Consider the following 24,838-nt stretch of genomic DNA (forward strand, 5'->3'; position numbering starts at 1 on the left):
TTCTTTTTTTTTTTTTGTTTTTTTTTTTTTTTTAAATCATCAAGCCAACCTTCGAAATTCCGTCCCCTTTTTTCCTTCGTCATTCCATCTTATATCTTCCCCCGGTAACTTTATCTCGGGGAGGATTACAGTGCTCGAAAACTTTGAAACCGTTCCGTTCCATTCCCTTTTCCATGACATGAGATAGAAGAAGGGCCTCGCAGCTTTGCGTTTTGCTGCCGACCAACAATTATCATTTAATACAGTTCTTTGGCTCGATGCCTTACCTCTTTTTTTCTTTTCTTTTTTCTCCTTTTTTTTATCATCGCTGTTCACCTGTTGCAGAAGCCCATTCGGATATACTAATAAGAGAGAAGGAAGGAAACGTCGTTTGCAATCAACTGAATCGAGTCATTACCTCCATCATCCTCATCCCCCAAATCCCTTCTTCGTCTTGTCAGTTTCTTACTCCCAACTCCTATATAAAATCTTGTCCCACTTTTAAATCCGCATTCTTCTCCCTCTCTGGCTGTCTTATCTCGCATGTCTCCGCCTTTTTGTAAATTGCTTTTAAACAGCTTCCCTTCTGTCGTTGTTGATGCTGCTGCTCTTGTTCCTCCTTGCTTGTCTGTCATCTCTATTTCCACCCATTGTCAAGGGATACAAAATCTCCGCCTCGTTTTTATCCAACATACCCTATCCTCGTAATTGAAAACTTACACAGCTCATGAATAATGGAATCAGTTCAATATATCGCCGTGTGCTTTTGTTGGTCTAGTAGGGCTTTTGCTGATATCATGCATAGAACCGGAGAAGCTTGAAATGCCACTTGCTTTTACTGCGGAAATTCCCAGCTATGCAAGCGCAGTCGGCCATCCAGCCGGCAGAGAATTTATACCCAGATGAATTTCGAGGCCAAAATGCATTGTTTGAAGAGAGAGAGACGCATGCAAAATTTGACAGGCCGGCCATCTGCGTCATGCTAGGTAGAGTTTCCATCAGGAGGCAATTTCTGTTTTCCAGCGGCTTGACAAACCCAGGCTACCGATAGCATGTCCTTTTCTTCCTTGTCCAAAAAAAAGTCTAGATTGCTTCATGCTGGAGAGTGCTCTGGGGGGGAGTTGATTGGCAGCAAGACAGGGGAGGAGAGCTATCAAGTAGTTATAGGGACAGCTGCTTGCGCCAACACGCAGCAGCCAGTCAGTTAACTATAGATCCGAAGCCTGTTTTGTGGGCTGATGGATACTTGTCCGCTGCGTCGGCTGTAAATAGAACCCCTATACGGAGTAAGTCTAGATGCGAGTTGGACTCCGATCTGCAGGGACAGGCCCTTCTCCGTAGCTGTATATAACTAAAAGAGCCGCGCAGCATCGTAGTTCTCCTCTACCGCCGCCAGCCTACAGTTTGCAACTCCCATGAAGCATCTCGGCGACGGCGAACTCCCACTCGCGACGTCATCTAGGGCTTCTCTCGAGTTTATTAGTATTATTTAGGGCTGTTGACGCTGGTCTGACGACATCTTCTGCTTCTCCCGTCGTCTTCTCATCGGTTTCACCACCACCACCATCATCCTCCTCCTCCTCCATCATCCCCGACATCCTGCACTCAGCCTCAACTACCCAGCATCAAACCAACCACCACCGTCATTTCTATCTGCCTGTAAATAAAGAGCACAAGAGACGTCCCCCCGGAGCACCAGCAGCTTCTCAGCAGCTGACGACGTGGCTGACTCTCTGGTGAACCACAACTCAGCAGCAACTTTTGCCATCGCACACACACACATATAACTAACCCCCCGCGCCTGGCTCTGTCAAACGCCTACGTCGACAGCTCATCCTGCGCACAACTCATACCTACAGCTGCTCGAAATCACGTCCAAGAGACGGACGTGCTCTGACAAGTGTTTCGAGAACTAGATACATATGACAGCGCTATAACTAACTCCTTAGTTAGCCGGCTGCCTCCGCATAACTACTACTACCACCACCCGTTCAACATAATATTAACTAGCTACTCGCCTTGCCCTCAACTCGCCTCTCTTGTCTTTGCACTTCCTCCCCCTGCCTATCTCCGTCACTACATACGCCTCTACACACCCCTAATACCAGCTTCTCTAGCCCCTGCTTCATCTGGGCTAGCCCGCAGCGCCTCCATTCCCCATAACTTAACTAACGGCGCCGTTTCGACTGCTGAAGCGATGACGTCAGGACCCGCGATGGAGGAGGAAAATCAGCGACCAAAGGACATGACCCCAGAAACATGGGCACTTGTCGAGGACCTCTTCCCCCGTAGTCTCAATAGAAGCAGTGCTCATCCTCACCTGCCTTCATCCTCGGGCCACGCCAGTGATATGGCAACCTATGACGGCAGCGAGGCAGCGGCCAGCGATGGAGACCAAAGCTACAGCGTCGTTGATGGCATTAGCAGCACCTCCGAGACGCCATCTCTCCTGACTCCACCTCTCACCAACACTGACGATGAAGAATTCGAGGATATCGAAGATGAGTACGAGGATGAAGATGGGAGCAGCGTTGCCACTCCCTCGGGCTGGGGCTCTACCCCAGCACACTCCGTTGATAGCGAACATGACCAAGAAGTATATGACCATGATGAATATGAAGATGAATCCGAAGAAGAAGAAGCATCTGAAGAAGAATCCGAAGATGAGAGAAACTACGTACAGTCTCGTGGTGTTGACTGGCCCGAATCAACTTCAAACCCGGCGCAGTTTGACCGTGTAGAGCAACAGAACAACCACAATGGAGTCCCTCGCCATCATCCGTGTTCTGATGCCACTCATATCTTTGACGAACCTGAAAGCTACGATGACCATGAAACCAATCATCATGATGAGGAGATGCCCGGGGATGAAAGCAGAGAGGCCCCAGCTAATACTTCTCCACAGAATACACCATCTCATCTGGCCCAGACACATGCAGATGTCTTGAGGAGAGCTATCGAGACCATAACACAGCAAAACGAGATGATATCAGCCCTGTCTCAATCCCGGCCTGCATACACGCAGCCGGGCGCTGTACCTGGCCAGGGGAAGCCCAAAAAGAAAGAAGGAAAACAGAAACTTCCACGTTCTCAAGGGTTTAGCAATAGACTTGCACAGCTCATGGAGAAATATCCTGACATTTTCCATGTACTTGTGCTAGTAATCTTGTCCCTTGTCGCCACAGCCCTCACGTTTCCATACATTGATACCTGCCTAGGGATATCTACCCAGGTCCAGGAGGGCGCAGTAACAGGAAGAGTTCAAACTATTATCACCCCCGTTGCTACACCGGTCATATGTGCGAAGACTCCGGTCGTTTCGACTTCTCCAGAGGGAGTACAGTACTTTGAATCACATTCTCGTGCCCCGCAGAATATGGACGACTTCATCACGCAGCTAACCTGCGCCAAAGCTCAGGGCATGAGTGAATCAGACGATGTCCAGGTCCATGTCGTCGGCGACCACCATATGGTTGTCCGATTACCCAACCGCCTCGTATCAGTGAGAGACGGAAACAAGTTTGATATCAAAGTGACTCGGGAGAATAACGGCCTCCCATTTGACCTCTATAAGCTGTTCGACGGCGTCTTTACCCTTCGACTTGCCCCCGAGGATGCTTATGGTCCCATGAACATTACCGTCTCTGCATTGTCAAAGCCAAAATTGACCAAGGTCACCGGCGTTGACTTTGGCACCCCATGGCTGAAAATTGCTAGCTGGAAGAGAGCTACCCAGTCTCTGTCCCAGACGCTCCGTGGAGACCTGGCCGACGCCAAGACTGGACTCTCAAAAGTATACATTAAACTCACCTTTGACTTTAGGAGCATGTATGATGCCTGGGGGATGTACACCAACAAAACCTCTGCCGACGCAACAAGCAACCGCATCAGCAATCTCTTTGACCGTGCTGTTAGCCGTGCAAAAAAATCCGTAGCCAGGTCCAGGGAGGCCTCAGACGGGTTCTTCAAAAAGGCGAAGGAATCCCTCCGCCAATCGTCTGACCAGCTAAGGGCAGAAGCACAACTTATGCGTCGAAAGGCCCGGAGATCCGCCTCCTCCATGATGTCAGCCGCGCAGGAGAGAGCACAGCAGCTTCGAGCTCCTGCCTTTAGTTTCGACTTGAAGGCCAAGTTCCGAGACCTCCGAAAAAATCTTACGGCTTCCACTTGATCCGTGTCAATATGCGTTCAAGGACATTAGCCGTCTTCCGCACGCTCTGGCAATAATATCAACCAGAAGGGAGGAACTGGCTTCTTAGGAAAGGAGAATAAGGGGGGAGAAACAGGAAAATAATGTATCAATAAAACCAGCTACCTACCTACCTAGTTAATGACTGTCCATATCAAATCTACCTGTACATCGGGCATCTCGCCCACCCCAACTAGTTAGCGAGTCGGACAAGCCCACGCGCCATGCAGCTGTCACCCAGCTGCCCGTACAACAGCCAGTCTCTTCTTCAACTAGTCACTTAGTAAACTAGCCAACGCCTCCCAGCGCCCGCTGTGCATCTTCGATCGAGCCCGTCCAGGGGCAAAAGGAACGAGAGTTGCGCTAGTCCCAAACTGAACCTTGTCGAAGCGCCCACCTTCAAGCCTTTTTTTTTTTTTTCTCCCTTTCTTCTCGCTCGCTCTGCGTGGACAACAACAACAACAACAACAAGACCTGCAACATCTACGACTCCAGCATCTCCTGCTTTCTGCTCTTCCTTAGCGACAGCGATATAGCGTCCGTCCCGGCCCTGTCTTGATCTACACAACCGCCCGTCCTCCCAGCACCGAGCCCGCCCACCATGGCAGACGAGCAAAAGCCCGACCCCACCACCGCTGCCCCTCCAGAGGCCGTGACTGAAGACAAGAAAGAAGAGACCACCGCAACCGAAAAGGCAGGCGAGGACGAGTCGAAGAAGGCTGAGGGAGAGGGCGAGAAGGCGGATAAGCCGGCCGCTGCAGAGGAGAGCAAACCTACCACGACCGACTCCGTCTTCTCCATGTTTGGCGGCGGCCCACCAAAGGAGAAAAAGGAGCAGGAAGATGACGCTGACGAGCCATCCGGTTCCTCCAAGAAGAAGACTGAGGGCGACGATGAGGTGAGTTGATGGCCGTGGCTTGCCTGCTGTCGGTTGCTATGCTAATACTATCGTCCCCCCGAAGGACCCCGAGGCTGAGCCGGACGTACACTTCGAGCCAGTCATCCGCCTGACTGAGAAGGTCGAGATCAAGACCAACGAGGAGCTGGAGGAGCAGACCTTCAAGATGCGCGCCAAACTTTTCAGATTTGACCGGGAGTCCAAGGAGTGGAAGGAGCGTGGAACCGGTGACATCAAGCTGTTGAAGCACAAGGAGAACCACAAGACCCGACTGCTCATGCGAAGAGACAAGACCCTCAAGGTCTGCGCCAACCACTACGGTACGGCCTTTTTTACAATTTACGTTAGGCTATACTGAACACTTGCTAATAATCAACTCTTAGTCGTGCCTGACATGCAGCTGTCGCCAAACGTTGGCAGTGATCGAAGTTGGGTGTGGAACGCCGCTGCAGATGTCAGCGACGGCGAGCCAGAGGCCCAGACCCTGGCTATTCGCTTTGCCAACAGCGAGAGTAAGTTTCCACTTCCCTGTTTCTGTCATGTTTACCCCAGGATAAGACGCTAATCCTCCGTGTTAGACGCCGCTCTCTTCAAAGAAGCTTTTGAAAAGGCGCAGGAAGAGAACGCCCTGCTCTTCGGCAAGGACTAAGTCGACCCTGTTCGCTACTAGGATACCCTTGGATTAAGGAGATTGGAGAGATATGAGCCAGCACTACTGCTATGAACACAAGATGAAAAGATGAAAAAGAAAAGAAGAATGACAACCCGCCATCGAATCGAAATATAGCCATGCAACCCACAGTTCCTGCATTACACCTGATGCTTCATTAGCAGACAACCATCACTGCTCCTATGCCATCATCTTTTGCATGGAACCCTTCTACCTATGTCACAGACCCTTATTTAGAAATAACATCTCCCCCCCCCCCCCCCCCCCATTTCAACTCCCTTTTAACTTGCCCACCATATCCCAATCCCAATATTCCAATATACTCCAATGCAATGCCCTGAGATTGTACTCTTGATGATGTTCTCTCTCTACCCTCCCCTTGTTCGCGGAGACACGGCGCTCGCGAGCTGGCCCCCCTTGCCCGCTCCTCCCCTTGGCCCTGCTGCCACCATCTAGAGCAGCCAGGGCCAGACTGAGGGGGAAGGATAGCCGTCGTAACGAAAATCAACCACCATCCATGCTCTTCCCAGAGCCTAACTGCTGCTCTTCTGCTCCCGTAGCCAAAGTAACCATCCAGTAATCGTCTCCTTGACTTCTCTTCTGTTGCCCCCTTTCCCTTTGATAACATTTCTTCCGTTCGGCGAAAAAGCAAAGAGATCGTGATTACCTCATACAAAACTTCTTTCCAACCACCAAAGGGAAAAAAGCGGCCAAACGAAAGCGACGAGAAAGAGACAGACAGAGAGAGAGAAAGAGAGAAAGAGGGAGAAAGAAAGAAAGAGAGATATCAACAGACCGACATCCTCTTCTCTGCCGGCTGCAAGCTCCAGTGCGCTGTTCTCATCACTAGTTGCCATCAGTGACAGCGGACGACCACACACCTCCGCCTCCAAACGCCCCCCCGCCCACCGCTATCTTCCCTCCTGCTTGCCAGGAACGAACCTGAAACTCATAAGCGGCGCTGAGTAGGGCCAGGATATCTTCTGACACGCTGCTGGAGAAATAGAGAGACGCAAGGCCAAGATGCCAGATGTAAGTCCCATACCCGCCTCTACCATACCGGTCCTGGAGCCCGCGCTGTGTTGGCTTCGTTCGGCAAGTCGCGTCTGCAGATTAGGCGCGGAGAGAATGATAGATGAGCTGACTCGGGTGTTTTACGCATGGTATAGGTCAAGCGCACTATTAAGATCGTTACGGAGTCGCGTATATCGTTCGTATCCCCTTCAAGGTTCCTTTGTTGCGCCTCGCGATCCCCTCTTTGCATGGCTGTAGCTCCCTGGGCTGGCTGGGTATATGGGGTGTTCCGGCGCATGATTCCCTGTTGATACCCGTGCGGTATAGCTTGGAGCTTGGATGATGAAGTCGGCTACATCTGCTTCGTAGCTACATGGGCAATGCGCGCCGGATCACCCTCCTACAGGCCAAGGATATACCCATAGCTTCTGAGGGTGTAAGCAGTGAAATTCGCCGGCTAACCAGGTGTGTTCACGGTAAACAGGGACCCAAACTCCGGTATCGAAGGCTTCCCGCTCCGTCAATGGTCCGTCGAGATACATCTCCTGAACGACCATGGAGAGCCCGTTCCTGCGTCGGTATTCCCGAAGGTGACATACCATCTACATCCCAGCTTCGAGCAAAGAGCTACGCAGAGTACGTTGCGCCGCACTTATTGTCCTCCCCCCCCCCCCCCCCAACATGGCGTTGACACTGCGGAACTGGAACTGGCTGCTGACTATACTAGCTATAAAATCCCCTCCTTTCAGAATCGAAGAGGAAGGATGGGGTGAGTTCGATATGCAGATTGTCTTGAGTGCGCCAGACAAGGACCATTCCATTACGCATGACTTGAACTTCCAATCGAGCAAGTACGAGTCAAAGCATGTTATTGTACGTATCACGTCGCAATTTATACGTCATAAATGCTCTCCAATTCTAACCTTGGGGGACAGACGTTCAAAAACCCTAAGCCTCCGCTTCTAGCCCAGCTGCGTGAGTCCGGCCCTGTACCTGGCGATGAGAATGGAGTGAAGAAACGGGGCCAGGAGGAGTCCAAGAAGAAGAAACGCGTGGATAAAAACGTAAGTTGTCTTTTCTGTTGATAGGGCGAATGCATGTTTTGACAGCTCTTCTTTAGGTCGATATGGAGAAGCTAGCAGATGGCCTGCAGAAGCTGGGAGAAGATGACCTGCTCCAAGTTGTCCAGATGGTGCATGACAACAAGTCCTCGGACTCGTATACTAAAAACGATATTGAACGTAAGGACATTTGACATTCTCCGTCCCTCGCGGTAGATGGGTTTACCCGAGCTAACTTGGATCTTAGAGGGAGAATTCCACGTTGATTTATATACCCTCCCCGACGCTCTGATAAGAATGCTCTGGGACTTCACACAAGAAAAGGGAGTATTATAATTAACGCCTGCCTTCTAAGATAGGATAGAGAGAATGAAGCTATTTCTATGAAACCAAAAGAAACGAGACAAAAAGAGATGAAAACGGGGGTTAATGCAGAGACAATGGAGCAAGAGTAACGAGACCTATAACCCCTCCCCTTGGACAGATATCAATTGGCGTCTTTGCGGAAAAAAAAAAAAAAAAAACGAAAAAAAAAAAAAAAAAAAAAAAAAAAAAAAAAAAAAAATGGCGTTACATAGTTACTGGATGAAGAACTTTGCCCATTCTGATAATTCGAACCTGGGGGCTTTTTTTTGTATATTGTTAGTACTATGCGCTTCAGTCATTCTTGCAGTTATTTATATCTACGTGTTACTAGAGTCGGTGTCTAGCTTCTCCATGACTAAGTCAAAGAGGGTAACCAGTATATATATACGGAGAGACATTAATACAGAGAACATGCAAAAATGGTTGTTGAGAAAGATGAATTCAGTGATAGATATGCCTATGCTATAAAATGTGTTATCATCAAAAAAATAGTGGAGAGACATGATTCGAGATTAAATAGAAACGATAGAGGGAATAAACGAAATAAACGAAATAACCTCCCTGTACTTTTTTTTGTACCAGGTTTCTATACTGCCAGAGTATGAAATTCAAGGCAAGGCAAGAAAACACCTCCATGAGCCAACCAGGTTAGGTGCACCGGCGCTATTTCACCTCCCAAGGCAAAGGTAGGAAGAGAAAAAGGGAGGAAGACGGGGGGGAGAGAGAGAGAGGACAGACTAGTATAAGAGGTGGGTATGGTATGGTATGGTATGATATGATGGGGAGAAAACAGCAGCAGAACAGGATGGATAACAAGATATAGGAAAATGCATGATCGGGGTATGAGAGTGGAAGAATGGAAGTCATAACATTAGAGATATAAAGAGATTAATGATTAGAGGATATAAGGAAAAGAGCAGAAAAGGCAAGTGGAAAGAGACAGCGAGATTAAGCGGGTCTAGAGCACTTTGTGTCTGTGATATCAGTTAGCAGGGAAGTTCAATGGAAGAAGTATATGTGTATGGGGGGAATGTTGACGTACTGCATAAGCAAGGCCTCTATGCTGGCAGAGCTGCAGCCACGGCCATCTGGCAGCTGCTTCATGACGTCGATGATGGTAGCGAAGACCTCACCATTCCTGTAGGCGATGAGGGCCGGAGCGGTGATGTGGTCCATCTCGGCGATCTCATAGTGCAGCTTGACAAAGTGTGTGGTGGCCTGCTTGCGAGCAAGCGAAGTAAGGCAGTCTTCTACTATCGAGCTCTCAGTCGACTATATATGCCGTTAGTATATATATGTATATATATAAAGTAGCTATATGAGGGTAAAGGACTGACCTCTGGATCGTAGATGCAGACCACGACGACGGTGCCCGGGGTGACCTTCTCGATGGCGTCGAGGTATCCCGTGGCATCGACGGTGTCGACGTTGCCGTACCGTCGCTTGCTGGGGCTGACTCGGCGAGTAGACTTGTTCTGCAGCTCGAGCATGCGCGCCTCCCTCCACTGGCGCATGAAGCGCTCATCCTCGTCACTCTCCTCCGCCGAGTCGCCGGGACTCGCGCCGCGGTGTATGAAGTTGCTGGTGCTGCCGCTCTTGCTGTGCTTCTCGCTGGCGCCGGGAGAGTTGTGGCCGCTGCGGGAGAACGGGTTGTAGTCGAATGCGCTGGCGGAGGTCAGGGTGCGTCTGAAGGAGCGCTTCTTCGCGCGCTCAAAGGACTGCGCATCGGCAATGACGCCCTTGGGCCCCGTGTTGGCGTCGTAGACGGTCGCCGGGATGTGGTATGCGGCCGGCTTGGAGACCATGGTGCCGGAGAAGTCGATCTCGCTCTCGTCGGAGTCGTCTCCAGCGGCGGCGTGGGCGGCGCGGATGCGGTTGGTGCGCTTCTCGTTGTGCTCGTCCTCCTCCTCCTCCTCGTCGTCGTCTTTGTACTCGTCGCCGGAGAAGTGGGCGAGGTCTTCAGGATGGGCTGCGGGCTGTTTGTCCTTGGGGTCGAGCAGGGCGTCGGCTTCGTCTTGGGCGGGAGACATGGTGGGCGCTGCTCGCGGGGACGGGGGGAAAGACAGGCTCAGTATATATAACCATAAGAGTCGAGCGAGGGCGGTTCCGGATACGGGTGGGTGGGTATGATCCCTACTTACTTTTTTCTGCTGTGCTAACTAAGGATCGACTCTGTTCGCTCGCTCGCGCCGTTTCTTTGCTCTCGTTGGCCGTTCTTCAGGGGCTTCTTTGCTTTTTGGCTGGCCGGCGTTGCGTGGTTTGCGGTTGCGGGTGCGTGGAGTGCGTGTGAGAGACAAGAGTGAGAGAGGAGAGAGAGAGGAAAAAGTGACGACGTCGTTACTTTGGCCGGAACCGCCCGCCTTTTTGGACGAACCACCAACAGCAGAAGACGAAGACGAAGACGAAGACGAAGAAGGAGAATAAGAAGGCGAAGAAGAAGAAGAAGCAAAAAAAGGGCCAAATCTTGGGTCGGTGACCAGCTGGAGACACACTAGGAGCGGCCAATGGGGAGTTTCTTTGCAGGGTCCGCGGTTGGGCAGGAGGAGAGCTGGGAGGGAGGCAGGCAGAGGGAGAGCAAAGACGATAGACGGAGCATCGAAAGAGAGAGAGAGAGAGAGACGAGGGAGGCTGTTTCAGAAGGTTAAGGCCAGGGGCAAGGCGACCTCTTGCGCTCTGGGCTCGTATCCAGGGATATCAAAAGCACCCAAGTGGCCAGTCCCTCCCCTCCGCCTGATATGATTTGCTTCTTTCCCTCCTCCATATTTCCAGACAGACGCTGACGATGGAGTAGTTTTTTCGTTTTTGCTTCTTTCTCTTGTCCTGAACCGGTTACTGGGTGCGCCAGAGGGGACGAGCGCTACTTGGGCATTCCATACATGTGCTCTTCGGCTGCGTTGGACATTTTGTGATGAAACACGGCAGCACAAGAGACACGGAACAGACAAAAGGAATTGGTCGCAAGCCGAAAGCAGGAGACGCCCAAAACAAGGCTTACGCAGTGACTGTTGATCTCGGATGTCCCGTTCGAGCACATGGGAAACTGATATATCACCCGTCTGAGGGCTCTTCTCTATCTCGTGCTGTGGCTCTACGAAGTAAGTAACTGCTGTGCTGCCAAACGACGGAGGACACCGGTAGAAGATGCTCCGCAACGAAGCTACAACTGGACGGGTGTGATCAACTATAACTCTGGACAAGATGGAGATCCTCCGCAGAGAGAGCGTTTAAGAGTGGGCTACTTCTTTCCGGCCTATCCGTGGGTTGGATGCCAAAAATGCACTCAACAGAATATGGACTGAAGGAGGCAAAAAAAAAAAAAAAGGAGTCATCCAAAGGGCCATCCAAGAAGGCCATGAGCTAGCCTACGCCCCCTTTTCCACGTGGATCGAGGCTTTTTCCTTTTCCTCTTAGCATTACACACAAGGAATATACAACTTGATGAGGTTTAACTTCGCCATCCTTGCTTAACGCCCGTCCCCCTTGCGAGGAAGTTGATGGGAACATCTCGGCTTCAGGGGCTCTGTGTCGCGTGGCTTTGTTTCAGGTTTCCACAAGCGCACGCTAACTCCGGTTGGACCTCCTCCCTGTGCTTTCATTTCTTTTTCTTCTCGTTGGCTAGCGAAGTTTGTACTTTCAACTCTGAGTTGTCCGATGGAGTCAACTCCTGGCCTCGGCATACGGTTGCTGCATTTTGATTCCATATAAGGCACTCCTAACTTACATATACAAAGACCGTCAGACAGTCATATAGACAGGGCAAACAAACAGGCAGACAGGCATGGCTCCCCTGCCCGATGCAGATGTCGATGCAATCTCTGCGTCATCCCTTCGATCGCACAAGTCTCCAACCCTTGCTCTTAGTTAGGCACTTAAGGAAAAAACTATTTGCATGGCTGGCTGCCAAACCTGCACTGGAAGGACGGATGGTTTTTCTCCTCCCCTTAGACCGCCGTGAACCCGCGAGCTGGCTGCAGGTGCTGTCGAATTGTCCAGTCCAACCCTTATCTCTTGTCATTTCTTGCCTGAGGCCACTAAACCTATCATGCAGTGAGCTGGAATATCGGCTTGGCCAGCCGCCAGCGATATATCACGCTGAGTTATTATCATTCCTCTATTCGACTGCCAACATATGCAAGCATTGCCGCGGCCGTTTCAACCATCCCACCACCTGCAGCAGCATTATTGTCAATCTTATATGTTGGGCTGCGACTGCACGTTCAGACGTTCATCTCTACCCGAACAAATCCTCCCCTCGCCGTTGGACAGCAAGGGGATGAAGTGTCGGCAGTTATGGGCATGCCGAATTCCCTTTTTTCTGCGGAGGGAGCTCCTGTTCTCCCCTGTTTCAACCCCGACTTGATGGAGTTCTTCGGCCACAACTTACCTCTTGTCCTCAAATCTTCCGCAGGAACTGAGATGTAAGTACTTACCTCTAGGCTACCTCGGCCTGTACTTTCGCAGGGTGTCAACTTAACGGATATACATACCCGAAACACCCCTGCTGTGTAGACTCTGCTCCGTACAAAATTATCCGGAAATCTACGACATCTGTAGACTTTTGAGTCGTGCCAAAGCTCGCAATTTTGGCCACCATTTCCCCTTCCTCCCCTTGCTGCTTGGTAAAAGCCATGTCGTCAGTTGGATCTAGACTTGCCCATAGACAGACATGATTACACGTTTGATCATGAACTCGGTTGCCGAAGGGGTTGGCGGTTAATATTGGGTTATAGACTGGAGACGGACGAGCCCCTTCGACGATTCCAACCACCCGTTATCGTAGTATCTGAGCCAGCAATCTTATCGATGTGCTGAAGAAGCCACATCACGGATAGAAGATCTGATCTACTCAGCCGAGACCTCTAGCTCTGGTACCCCCTCTATGATTATGGAGTATCAGTAGAGAGGGCCTTGAGCGGTAGGATCCATCTCCCAGAACTGACCCAGTTGCATCTTCCAACCACACCATCTTTCTTTCGTCCAGCTCTATTTATATCGCCGGCAGTACGGAGTAGGGAGGTCCACGATCTGTCTTGTCCCTCACCCCCGATTACTCTAGTGTGGAATCAGTCAATCAGGGTAGTTAACTAGCGCCAGTTGGACAGAGCAAAGACTGAGAAATGCGGTCTCTCAGGATCCCATGTCTGAATCTCCAGATATAAGGGTGACATTATTGACAGTTCTGAGGTCATGTAAGTCGGTACTCTGTACTCGTAAAGCTCGAGAAAAGAGAGCTGATCTTCCATTTACTTACTCTGGCCGGCAACCCCTTTTATCCCGTAACTACGAGTTACTCAGGACGAATCCCTGTCTGGCCAGTCGGAAGACGAGCCAGAAGATACTTGAACACCCTGCTGCGATCAAAAGTCACTTCGAGGGGCATGGATCCTGCCGCTTAAATACTTTACTTTATTCCGGGAGAGAGCCTGCTTCGTTGCTAAATCATCGTTTTGTCTTCCCGTGTAGCGAGCGAACGGGAGCCTGTCTTGATGGTTCAACCCCATTTAAGGCTCGCGATCTTCAACGCTATCAGCGCCCATCAACACAACCTCAGCTCCACTGCTGAAAACTTGAACTGTACACAGAAGAGCCATCATTGCCCAAGATCAACAAGTGTCTTCCTGGGGCGACTGGCTGGAGATTTCTCCTTCTTCTGCGGCGAAAACTGCATTACGGAGTACTCCGTACCGAGCTTCTGCTTGTGACAATCTACACTGTCAGCCAGAGTGCTGGGACAAGCCTCTTCTCGTATAGCCAACGAGCTAAGAGATTCAGATGAGATCAACTGCCAGAGATACCCAATCTGTTCACCTTCTTTGAACAGCCACGGATGACCTAGGAAGTGTCCCGATTACACCGCCAGATGGCAGACAGCATGCGAAATAGATAGGGAGACCTTGACATACTGTATATTGAACCTCTCATCCCTGGACGATAACCTTCAGCTGGCCATTGTAGGGCCTTGGAGCTGACTCCAGGGGTCATCCACCTTTTTGCCAGGCACCGGCTATCAGGTCTCAGGCCAGAGATTGGCCTCTATCAAGCCGGATCCGCAGCGTGAGACCCTCCAGAGCCTGCCCTGAACAATCCTAGCAAACCAACACCAATCAATTTTCACGAAAATGGTCCTTTTAAGCAGCCTATCCACTCAGAAACCTCGGAGCAGAGGCTCTTCTCTTCAAGGAGGCTTGAGTTCGCTGGCTAGAGCCGTCTTACACAGACACTCATCAGTCGGATCCGATATGTTAACTATCATCACGCCGCCAATCTATGGTTAGACTACACACTAACTGTGCTGGCTGCAAGAAATATATTGAAAATTTTACGCTATCGATGCCCGCTGAGGCCTCCTTTCCAGATACACATCTCTCCGGCTTCTACTTTCCGTTCAAATAGCGGATGGTCAATGAAGCCCCCTTTACTCGACCGCTTAAGCATTGAAGTAGATCATGCTTATATGTAATACACATCGGGAGATCTATCTCCTTTATCGACTGACATATGTCTTGCATTTGCATCTGCCAGCCATGCATTTCCATTAGGCGGTATCGGTGGCTCAATGGCCACTTACTTACCCAGAGAGGCCTCCGCATAGCATCATGGGAGATTTGCCATCGATCATGACAGTGGCTGGCTCACGTCAAAGCCAATGAGAAGTTTACCTCGTTACTACATGCGACTCGCCCAGTTGGTGAAGTTCTTGAGGACTCTGGGATATTGCGGGAAGAGAAATAACTATATCTAGCAGGCGTTAACTATTGATGCCCGGAGCTTCCGGGAAACCAGTGCTTCTTCTATATCTCTATCGGAGATTGGATGGCCATATATTGACGGGTCTCCCCTGAACACACGATAGCCCGTACTAGACCACTATCGCCTACTCCATATCCCTGCCCACATTTTATCTTTACCCCTGTCTCCTCCCGGGGTAGTCAAATAGGCACCCAGCTAACTAGCTAATCAGGCGGCTTTCACTCAAAAGATTTAAGTAATAACCCCAGTTCGCCGTGAACTCGTTAGTACGCAACTAAATCAGTAGTCATCTAGTTGTGAGGTGGACCCGCAAATCTTCGTTTTATTAACGTTTTTACCCCTGAGTGAGGGCCGATATGGACGAATTCTGACCATAAAAGAGATCCCTGCTGGGCACCTCAACATGTCCTTCAATCTCCAGCCCCTCAAAACATCGCCATAGGCCACTGCATGCGCCCCGATTTAGTCGGTACCAGAGTTTTGCCGCCTCTTGTATTGCTTGTATCACGATCGAGGTGGCGGATCCCAGCAGCCATTGAACGATCCCCATTCGATGAAGTTGCATAATTGAAATTATACCCAGCTACTGGCTTCGGACAATTATGTCCAGACGTTCTCTTGCAGTTGGTGGCGCACCAAGTTCAATAGTTGCCTGCAGATCTGGAGTCAGTGGTTGAAATGCAGCCTGCTTCCAGAATAACGGTGACTTCCATTATGCCGCTCAAGAAAAGCAAAGACAGTTGCCGCTGTTTAGATACTTTGGGAGACATATAGACCGTCTCATCCGCAAGCCGTCTCATTCTGATGAGTGAGGCCTCAATCTTTTCCTGTGTCCAACGGAAGTGTGTCTTGTGAGAGCGTCCGAGGTGTTTATAGTTATCAACTATAGTAGTTATTGTTTAGTGCCGGAAATGCGCTTCCTGTTGGTGTTGAGCCTGGCCTCGATGGCCCTGGCATCGCCTATTGCTACCTCGCATTTGACTGCAAGAGATGAAGTTTTCCCTCAGTGTGCGGTAAGAAGGCCTGCTATCTAGTTGAATGTGAATATGATATAACGAACGCCAACTAATACACTCCTAGACCGACTGTCAGAGCCAAGTCATTGCCGAAGCTGGGACACAATGCTCTGCCAAAGATATATCCTGTCTCTGTGCAGACGAGACATTCCAGGGAAAGGTTGCCGGTTGTATAATGAAACACTGCACGGGAAGTGAGGCTTTGAGTAAGACTTCCTTTCTTCCATACTTTTGGGCTGTTCGGTATCCTAAGATAATATAATATAGTGGCAAAGCATCTCAGCTCACAGGCCTGTGGTATCATCACAAAACCGCGATACGCCGAAGTAGATGCGGGCACGCTTATCCCTTTCCTATTTGCTAGTTTCTTCTTCTCAGTTAGGATCACATCTAAGGCGATGCATCTGGGAGGTGGATGGGGTGCTGACGACTATACCATATCTGTGGCATATGTAAGGCAGACCCATCCCACATACCTTCAACTCCTTTTTATTAATGATCGTAGATACTTGCTATTGCGATTTATACCCTACACACTCAAAGTAAGATCAATCCCCCCCAAGACATATCTAGGATAGAGTGCTAACCACCTATCTAGTGATCCATTATGGCTTTGGCAAAAACATATGGGACGTTATTCCACAAGAAGATTTAACAATAGCATTCAAGGTCCGTCTTCTCCAGGTCCTCAAGGAAATGCGAGGAAGAAAGCTAACTATGAATAAATAGGTCTTCTTCGCATACGTCTTGGTATATAAGTCTCTGATATCCCTCGCAAAGATATCTGTCGGTTTCTTCCTGCTGCGAATCTTCAGGTCAACTCCTTTCCGTTACGCTACATATAGTATTATTGCACTCAATGCGGCAATTGGAATTACATGGATACTAGTTGATGCTTTCCACTGTGTCCCCGTCCATCTAGCGTGGACCTCATGGAAGATGGAGGAGACAGGCACTTGCATCAACTTCATGACCTCAACCTATGTCAACGGGTTTGTCAATATCGCTGTTGACACTGTCATGGTAACGATGCCAATATACGAGGTCGTCAAGCTGAAACTATCCCGCCGCAAGAAGGTAGGGGTTGCAGTGATGTTCGGAATGGGTCTACTGTAAGTTTATTGCACCGATTCTCACTGTTATTTCCCACAATCAACTAACGTGTCTGCTTAGATTGACGGCCATTGGAATTGCACGAGTGATTATCCTGTTCCAGCATGATCCCACTACAAATCCTACCTGTGAGTAGCACCCAGATGCCCCCTTTCTAAAGAGGCCCATTCACTAACCATGATCGATAGATGAAATGGCACCGCTAAACTACTGGTCCATGATCGAATGCCAGATAGCTATTGTCTGCGCGTGCCTACCTGCCATACGGACACTGCTCATCCACTACGTTCCCGAAGTATTTGGCCAAACCACGGAGGCTGCGTCTCAAAAACGACTGAATGCTTCTTCTACTGGCAACTCCAAGGGAGAGGAGTATACCTCCAACTCCACCTTGGTTGAATCCGGGGATGGCTACATTTCCAAAACCATTTCATATTCGGTGAACACTACGATAAAATCCGAGAACAGCCCGACGGAGCCATCCATAAATCTTGTCCAGGTTGATCGAAGAAGAGTATGAGAGGGTGCATTTTTCTTCCATTCGCTCGTGCACGACCATAATCTTAATTGATAATATTTTCACCAACTTACCTGTATATAATTAATGATACCAATACCAACTTTCTTTTTCGACGGCATTAATCTCGATAATATAAGCTAGCACTTATAGTAGCTGGCAATATAGATCTGGTCAACTTATGGATCTTCCCGAATTATATAGTTATATAAATAGTTGGCCCACCGAATGATAGTGGATTCAGAAGGGGGGTGGCGGGTCGATCCATCCTGTGGGCTTGTGGAGTGATGGTTTATCCAGCAATGATAACTATGGATAGCCGCGAGTATCAAAAGCCAAGTATGTATGTTTCTCCAGTAGGACTTTTTACATCTATAATGCCAGCCATCTTAATCGATATCAGACACCTTAATCAGCCATGTGGAGAATCGAATACGATGCAGGATCTCGGATAACAACCGAGACGCCGACAACGAAGACATCGATGTCTCAGCCTCAATATCAGCCGAATATCGCCTTTCTCCAGCTCGCCAGTTAACGAAAGAAGCCAAATACCCCATACTAGATACAGGCCATAAACTAATTACTTCATCATGGCCCAGCAAAAGCCCAAAGTGCTATGTCTAAGCTATCCCGAGTTCACGGATAAGGCGTACCTCGCTGACTTCCAAACCAAATTCGAGCTCCATGTCAGTCTAGCCTCTCGTCAAGAGTTATGCAAACATACCTCCATAAGAATACCAGATACCTAACGGCCAGGATACCAGTCTCTCACATCTCCTGCCCGCGCCGGCCTGGTTCCCGAACTAGCGGCCCGCGTGCGCGAAGATGGGCCCTTCGACGCTGTGATCGTGCGCATAGGCACCATTGTCTTTGAGCCATTTGACGCAGAGATGCTTTCTCCTTTACTCCCCGACTGTCGCATCATAGCCTCTGCTTCAGCGGGGTATAATGAATTCGACGTGGACTGGATGACTCGCAACGGCATATGGTTCTGCAACTCTCGCAACGCCGTGTCAGAATGCACGGCTGACATGGCGATTTTCCTCATCCTGGCGGTGCTGAAGAATGCTTCTGTTGCGGAACGATGTGCAAAAAGCGGGGTTTGGCGACAGGGCATCGAGGGCGTCAGTAGGTCTCCTCGCGGGATGGTGTTGGGTATTATTGGGATGGGCAGTATTGGGAAGGTAGGGCTCGAAACGATATGTTTTGGAGGCGAGGCGAGGTGAGGCAGGTGTATGGGATACGTGCTAATTGATATATTCGATGTGCGGCTAGTATCTTGCTAAACGAGCAGACGTGTTGGGTATGAAGGTGGTGTATTACAATCGGAACCGCCTTGCGGAGGACGTTGAGAAGCAGTATAATGCTAGATATTGCTCGACGCTGGATGAACTGCTTGCCTGCTCGGATGTGATATCCGTCAATTGCCCGCTGAGCAAAGAGACTACGAATCTGCTTGGGCGTGAACAGTTCGAGAAGATGAAGAACGGGGTGTACTTTGTCAACACTGCCCGGGGACAGATCGTTGATGAAGAGGCATTGGTGGATGCGTTGAAGTCCGGAAAGGTCAAGATGGCTGGTCTAGATGTGTTTCCTAACGAGCCTAACATCAAGTAAGTCACAGTGCTTGCTATCCATATTTGTCTGTGTTCTTTAATTAACGGCCGACCGTGATGCCGCAGCCCGTATTTTATGGAGAGCGACAAGTGCATACTACAGCCTCATCTGGGTGGGTATACCGACGGGGCCTTCAGGCTATCTGAGCTAGAGTGTTTTGAGAATATCAAGGCATGGTATGCTACGGGGGTGCCCATCTCGCCAGTTAATGAAATTGAAAAGCAGACTTAGATTGGACATGTGGAATAAACTAGATTATGGTACTGATAGTATATTCTACCAGCTCAAAGCCGGCAACCCAGGTGGATAGACACAATATCCTGTTATTAAACCGCTTCCCTTTTGGCGGAACCAGGAGCCACCCATGGACCGCTTTGGTCCCTTTTTTTTTATAACCATCTTCTGATATAGTCATGGTTTGTAAAAGATAGAGCAGCTTCACCGTGGAACCCATTGGTCTGGGTAGAAAATTTCTTGGGCGGCTTGGTTTTGGTAGGCATTTATATCCGTGATAATGCCACGAGGGCAAAGCACCGGCCTCATCCTGTAGAAGTGATGTTAGCAGATTGCTTTCATCAAGTGATCAACCATGCATGGCAGCTGTGACGTACCGGGAATAATTGCCTTGCTATCATACTGTATAATATATGTATATAATAACTGGTATATTAATACCGAATACCGAATACCTAGTTTAACACACGGAATGCCGAGGTACCGGAGCCAGACGGTCTGGATGTAGATCATGTTAGTTTTCGGGGATCACGTTGGTAGGGAGAAAAAAAAAGGGGGAGGAAAGGAATGGAGCAGTCAAAGAACATACCGGAGAAGAGGCTTACCACCACGAGTGAGCCAGGGTAGAGGCAATTGGTTGGGTGTACTTATGTTGTTCCCGTAATAATATATCGGCGCAAGTGGCCGTTTCGAGTATTGTTTGGAATGACAGACAGGCAGGGCGGCCATATATGGGCCGGAGGGCGTAGGTTCGGCCTGACATGCCCACTCACCCACGGCCCGGAAGATGTTTACTGCCAGGCCGCGAGTGAGTGGGTGTCTATACGTGTATGTATATATGTAATAAATCCCAGACAGATATACAAGTACCTTTTGACCGCCCCGGCAGTCGCACGTAGTATAGCGCGGGAACCCACAAAGGGGTCAAGACGACTGTTTTTCTCTTCTGCACGGTACCGAGCTTATGGAACATAAACGAAGGCGTATATGGCATGGTGTGGTGTGGTGCAGTAAAGTATATACCTAGGTATGTATATATAGTGGAGTAAACCGTAAGTAGACGCTGGGATATGTCTCGGTTGTTGTAGTTTGGTAGATGGAGGAGAGAAGAAGAAAGAAAGAAAAAAGAAAAGAGAAAGAAGAAGAAATTGGGAAATCTGGGGGGAGGAAGGGGATTTTATAGCCTGGGGGAAGGGCAGCTGGGGCTGTCACTGCACTGGGGGAGGAGGAGGGAGAAGGGGGGGAAGGGGAGAAGGGGGAGTAGTTAATGCAGATGGCTGTTCACTGCAGCTGTCAGGCGTCGACGATGCGATCAGAGGGAGGGGGTTCACAGCAAGAGCAGAGGGAGTGAAGAAGAGGAGAGGAGAAGAAGAAGAAGAAGCAAAGGAGTTAGTTGGATTGTTTAAGAGCAAGTCAAGAGTATATATGATGACATAGTATAGTATAGTAGTATAGTTGGTAGTAGTAGTAGTAGTGGTAGTAGTAGTAGTATAGAGGTAGATAGATAGAGAGCATGAACGGTGGGAGGATGAAGTTTAGTGGTGATGGCTCAGGGAGAAGAAAGAGAGGTCAAGAGGAGGTCAGAGGAGGTGATTATGCCTTGAGACGGCGGGGAATCAAAGGAGAAGAAGAAAAGAAAGGCATAGAAGGTAGAAGATGTAGTAAATAATTAATCCCCATGTAAGAAAGTAGTGTAGAAAAAGGGGGGGATGAGAGAGGTAAGTAAGTAATAAAGCTCCAAGCCAAAAAAAATAAAAAAAGGTAACATGAAGTAAAGAAGAAATAGATCAGTCATGTCGAGGTAAGAGGAAGAGAGGGATAGAGATAGAGATAGAGAGAGAGAGATGGAGAAGGCGGCATCATGTATAAGGGAGGAAGTTTTTGGGAGGGGACAATGGACGGCAGGAAGAGGAAAAGCAGAGCAGACAGACAGACAGGAAAAGAATAGATAGACCGTCCCATTCCACTTTTCAAAGCAAGACAAGGAAGACAGGCAGATAGAAAGAGGAAAGAAGAAAAAAGGCAAGACAGACACTAACAGAGCAACGGACGAGATGTAGTTAGACAGAGAGGAAACGACAAAGGAGACGGTAGGTCGGAGTAAAAGGTGTAGAGCAGTGTAGTCGTCGTCTTGGGAGGTAGGTAGAGGTGTATGATGTAGTAGATGGGAGAAATTGGCCGGTTTACCACGCCCAGATTTTAAGCTTGGGAGAAGTTAGCTGGGATGCAAGTAACAAAAAAAAAAAAAAAAGAAAGGGACGAGAAGGGTAAGTCCTACCAGTGAATCCCAGGAACCTGTGCATAAGCTTATGCCGTCGTTACTGACGCCGAGACAGCTGACTCTGTTCTCATGGCCGCTTAACGAGCCGACCTTCTCTCCTCTCAACACATCCCATACCTGTTGACGATGGGTTAGTAACATGTTCTAGAATGAACATAAAAATGAAATATAAGAGAGAAGACCTACCTTGCACTCGTAGTCGTCGTAACCAGCAAAGAGTAGTCGTCCGGAGACCGAGAAGGCTACCGAGGTGATACCGCAGAGTACTTGGTCACTCTGATAGTGAAGTTAGTATATATTAACTAGAAAAAAAAAATGAAAAAATAAATAATAAAAAAGAGGAATACTAACTTGGTAGACGTTGAGCTCGCGGTCGGCTCGAATGTCGAATAGTCTGCAGGTGGTGTCGTCCGAGCCGGTTCCAAAGGCGTTGCCGTCGGGGAAGAACTGGATGGCATTGATATCGGACTCGTGGCCGGAGAAGGTCTGGACGGCCTTGCCAACACGGATGTCCCACAGTTTGGCGAACATGTCGCAGGCGCCAGAGACAAAGACGTCGTTGGAAGTCGGGTTGATGCTGATGCTCATGACGTCTCCGAGATGGTCGGCAAACTCGGTGATCTTGGCCCCGGACTCGATGTCCCAGAGTATGCAGGTCATGTCGCCCGAAGAGGTGAGGATGCGGCGGTCGTTGATGAAGCGGCAGCAGGAGAGGTAGCCCGAGTGTCCCGAGAGCTCACGGGCGACCCGAGTCGGCCCGTCTCTGGAGGAGAGGTTGTAGATGGAGCAGATGTTGTCGAGACCACCGCAGGCGACGTAGTTTCCCGAGGGGGCGTAGGCGCAGGTCATGACCCAGGAGGAGCGCAGGGGGATGGCGTGGACCTTGTTGGTGGTGTAGGCGTCCCAGATGATGAGCTTGCCGTCCTGGGAGGCAGAGACGAGATGGCGGCGGTCGGTGGACCAGTGCATGGCGTAGATTTTGGCGAGATGGCCCTTGAGATTGCGGCGCGGGCGCATCCCGATTCGGGGGAGGGGGTCAGTGTTGTTCTGGGCGACCTGGCGGACTATCAGAGTTGTTAGTTAGAATCACAGAGCAGGAGAGAGATAGATGGATAGAGAGAGAGAGAGAGAGATAGAGAGAGAGAGAGTAAAGGGAGAGAACGAACGGGTGGTGTCTGCGAGGTCGTCTCTGCGATGCCTAATGCGGTCCTTGAGCACTTCGGCCTCGCGTCTGGCGGCGACGATCTTGGCCTGCATCTGTTCGCTGGAGTCGGCCATGGTGACGGGGGGAGAGGAGAGGAGACTGGAAGAGAAGAGGCAGACGACTAGGAGAGCAAGAGTCGAGCGACGGGCAGCCGGTCTTCAATGGCTGTTATGGGCTGTTTGTTGTTGTTGTTGTTGTCGTCGTCGTCGTCGTCGTCGTCGTCGTTGTTGTGGTGGTGATGGGGCGGAGATGGGGGTGGTTGGGAGAGACAGAGAGACAGAGAGACAGAGAGGAGAGAGAGAGCCCTTGCTGGGATAAAGAGCAGCGACGCCAGACGGCCAATTCCGGGGGGGAGAATGAGACGGACGGTTCGACCGCTTGGATCCTCGACTGGGTTCGCCTTGTCTCTCGTCGGTGGTCCTGTCGGGGGTCGTCTGTCGTCGGTTCGGGACAGACTCGGGGCGAAGAGGAAGAGAGAGGAAGAGAGAGGAAGAGAGAAGAGAGAAGAGAAGAGAGAGCCAGAGATGAAGGAGAAGAAGAGAAGAAGAAGCTGGACGAGGGCGAAGGAGGAGGAAGAAGAAGAAGAAGAGCGAAGAGAGAGAGAGAGAGAAGGAAGAAAGAAGGTTGAACGAGCGAAAAAGCGACGCCAGAAGAAGAAGAAGCGCAGGAGAAAGAAAAAAAAAAGAGGACGCCAAGCCAGGAAAGGGAAGGGAGAAGGCGTAAAGACGTTACGGGACGGTGACAGCGCGGGAGACAGGCAGAAAGGGCAAAGAAGAGGGCGAGAAGAGGGCGAGAAGAGGGCGAGAAGATGGCTGCAGGCGGCGGGCGATACGAGGTGGTTACGACAGTGATACGCTGATGATACACGACGATACACGACGATACAGCGATACCGACGATACAGACGCCACAGAAGAAGAGAAGAAGAAGAAGAAGAAGTAAGAAGTAAGAAGAAGTAAGAAGTAAGAAGATGGTAATCTCTCTCTCTCTCTCTTTACTCTTTACTCTTTACTCTCTCTTTTACTCTTCTTTCTACTCTTTTCTCTCCCAACTTCTACTCTTCCACTCTTCTTCTCTTCTTCTCTTCTTTTCTTCTTCTTCTTTTCTTCTTCTTCTCTGTCAGCGCTTAAAGAGACTAAAATAACACAAACTAAAATAACACTTTTTAAACTTCTTGCTTGCTTTTTCTGCCTGTTTAGTAATCTTGTTAGTAAGCAGCAGTTGGGGGCCAGACGGTAGTGCAGAGTAGAATAGAAGAAGAGAAGAAGCAGAAGAGAAGAAGAGTGGAAGAATAGAAGAGGAAGAAGAGAAGAGGAAGAAGAGAAGAGGAAGAAGAGAAGAGGAAGAAGAGAAGAGGAAGAAGAGAAGAGGAAGAAGAAGAAGACAGTCACTCTTGATAGTCACTCTTGATAGTCACTCTTGACAGTCACTCTTAGTCGTTTACTTCTTACTTCTTCTCTCTTTTGCTGCTTCTCTTCTGCTTCCACGGATTACTCAGCATCACCAGCCAAACAGACCAAACTTGCCCAAAGAGGAACTTTTTCCCCTTCTGGCCTCCCTTTGGGGTTTTACTCTCTCTTTTTGCTGTTTTTTGCTTTCGACGTCAACTTTTCGACTTTTCGACTTTTCGACTTTTCGACTTTCAACTTCTTCTTAACTTCTCCCGTCTTTTCTTCAACGTCAACTTCATCTTCATCTTCATCTCCTTCAGGGTTCCATCGCCGGCGGACGCTCGCTGTCCTCTCGATCCTCCTCCTCTCTTCGCCTCCCCCGTCCGTCATCATCGCTGCTTGCTGGGAGTTTGTTCTTCCTGCTTACGGAGTACTCTCTCTCTCTCTCTCTCGCCCTCAGTTTTTCCGGACCGCCCTCGATCAGGTCGCTTTTTCCACCCTCTCCCGTCTCCTCCTCCTCCTACAGCAGCCACAA

At 49.7% G+C, this 24,838-nt stretch overlaps 12 protein-coding genes across 12 annotated transcripts; 7 read left to right on the plus strand and 5 right to left on the minus strand.

Moving 5' to 3' along the window:
* Window positions 1-1,433: 1,433 nt before the first annotated feature.
* TRV_04816 (uncharacterized protein) lies at window positions 1,434-1,565 on the minus strand (the record flags this gene model as incomplete). Its single annotated transcript, XM_003021020.1, has 1 exon — window positions 1,434-1,565. One exon carries the CDS (start codon window positions 1,563-1,565, stop codon window positions 1,434-1,436), a length of 132 nt encoding a protein of 43 aa, XP_003021066.1.
* A 629-nt stretch (window positions 1,566-2,194) lies between these two features.
* TRV_04817 (uncharacterized protein) lies at window positions 2,195-4,150 on the plus strand (the record flags this gene model as incomplete). The annotated part of the gene is made up of 1 exon (XM_003021021.1): window positions 2,195-4,150. One exon carries the CDS (start codon window positions 2,195-2,197, stop codon window positions 4,148-4,150), a length of 1,956 nt encoding a protein of 651 aa, XP_003021067.1.
* Window positions 4,151-4,769: 619 nt separating this feature from the next.
* Window positions 4,770-5,715, plus strand: TRV_04818 (uncharacterized protein; the record flags this gene model as incomplete). Its single annotated transcript, XM_003021022.1, has 4 exons — window positions 4,770-5,066; window positions 5,131-5,386; window positions 5,450-5,578; window positions 5,645-5,715. The coding sequence occupies 4 exons, from the start codon at window positions 4,770-4,772 to the stop codon at window positions 5,713-5,715; spliced, it is 753 nt and encodes a 250-aa protein (XP_003021068.1).
* Window positions 5,716-7,431: 1,716 nt separating this feature from the next.
* On the plus strand, window positions 7,432-8,005 carry TRV_04819 (uncharacterized protein; the record flags this gene model as incomplete). Its single annotated transcript, XM_003021023.1, has 3 exons — window positions 7,432-7,623; window positions 7,686-7,814; window positions 7,871-8,005. 3 exons carry the CDS (start codon window positions 7,432-7,434, stop codon window positions 8,003-8,005), a joined length of 456 nt encoding a protein of 151 aa, XP_003021069.1.
* A 1,171-nt stretch (window positions 8,006-9,176) lies between these two features.
* Window positions 9,177-10,207, minus strand: TRV_04820 (phosducin, putative; the record flags this gene model as incomplete). Its single annotated transcript, XM_003021024.1, has 2 exons — window positions 9,177-9,449; window positions 9,515-10,207. 2 exons carry the CDS (start codon window positions 10,205-10,207, stop codon window positions 9,177-9,179), a joined length of 966 nt encoding a protein of 321 aa, XP_003021070.1.
* Window positions 10,208-11,955: 1,748 nt separating this feature from the next.
* On the plus strand, window positions 11,956-12,825 carry TRV_04822 (uncharacterized protein; the record flags this gene model as incomplete). The annotated part of the gene is made up of 3 exons (XM_003021025.1): window positions 11,956-12,037; window positions 12,226-12,595; window positions 12,732-12,825. 3 exons carry the CDS (start codon window positions 11,956-11,958, stop codon window positions 12,823-12,825), a joined length of 546 nt encoding a protein of 181 aa, XP_003021071.1.
* Window positions 12,826-16,118: 3,293 nt separating this feature from the next.
* Window positions 16,119-17,576, plus strand: TRV_04823 (uncharacterized protein; the record flags this gene model as incomplete). The annotated part of the gene is made up of 6 exons (XM_003021026.1): window positions 16,119-16,149; window positions 16,211-16,395; window positions 16,517-16,612; window positions 16,673-17,055; window positions 17,117-17,184; window positions 17,245-17,576. The coding sequence occupies 6 exons, from the start codon at window positions 16,119-16,121 to the stop codon at window positions 17,574-17,576; spliced, it is 1,095 nt and encodes a 364-aa protein (XP_003021072.1).
* Window positions 17,577-18,166: 590 nt separating this feature from the next.
* Window positions 18,167-19,424, plus strand: TRV_04824 (D-mandelate dehydrogenase, putative; the record flags this gene model as incomplete). The annotated part of the gene is made up of 4 exons (XM_003021027.1): window positions 18,167-18,262; window positions 18,341-18,760; window positions 18,852-19,189; window positions 19,331-19,424. The coding sequence occupies 4 exons, from the start codon at window positions 18,167-18,169 to the stop codon at window positions 19,422-19,424; spliced, it is 948 nt and encodes a 315-aa protein (XP_003021073.1).
* A 2,186-nt stretch (window positions 19,425-21,610) lies between these two features.
* Window positions 21,611-22,986, minus strand: TRV_04826 (uncharacterized protein; the record flags this gene model as incomplete). The annotated part of the gene is made up of 5 exons (XM_003021028.1): window positions 21,611-21,631; window positions 21,706-21,825; window positions 21,895-21,984; window positions 22,060-22,772; window positions 22,875-22,986. The coding sequence occupies 5 exons, from the start codon at window positions 22,984-22,986 to the stop codon at window positions 21,611-21,613; spliced, it is 1,056 nt and encodes a 351-aa protein (XP_003021074.1).
* Window positions 22,987-23,268: 282 nt separating this feature from the next.
* TRV_04827 (uncharacterized protein) lies at window positions 23,269-23,854 on the plus strand (the record flags this gene model as incomplete). Its single annotated transcript, XM_003021029.1, is given in 2 exon segments — window positions 23,269-23,650; window positions 23,670-23,854. The coding sequence occupies 2 exon segments, from the start codon at window positions 23,269-23,271 to the stop codon at window positions 23,852-23,854; spliced, it is 567 nt and encodes a 188-aa protein (XP_003021075.1).
* Window positions 23,855-23,913: 59 nt separating this feature from the next.
* On the minus strand, window positions 23,914-24,413 carry TRV_04828 (uncharacterized protein; the record flags this gene model as incomplete). The annotated part of the gene is made up of 2 exons (XM_003021030.1): window positions 23,914-24,304; window positions 24,364-24,413. 2 exons carry the CDS (start codon window positions 24,411-24,413, stop codon window positions 23,914-23,916), a joined length of 441 nt encoding a protein of 146 aa, XP_003021076.1.
* A 67-nt stretch (window positions 24,414-24,480) lies between these two features.
* TRV_04829 (uncharacterized protein) lies at window positions 24,481-24,823 on the minus strand (the record flags this gene model as incomplete). Its single annotated transcript, XM_003021031.1, has 2 exons — window positions 24,481-24,705; window positions 24,731-24,823. Coding segments are annotated over 2 exons (318 nt in total), but the record flags the coding sequence as incomplete, so codon positions are not given.
* Between the last annotated feature and the right edge of the window lie 15 nt (window positions 24,824-24,838).

This window comes from Trichophyton verrucosum (assembly GCF_000151505.1).
Source record: "Trichophyton verrucosum HKI 0517 chromosome Unknown contig00371_1.f1.exp, whole genome shotgun sequence".
In the NCBI taxonomy this organism is placed as follows: domain Eukaryota; kingdom Fungi; phylum Ascomycota; class Eurotiomycetes; order Onygenales; family Arthrodermataceae; genus Trichophyton; species Trichophyton verrucosum.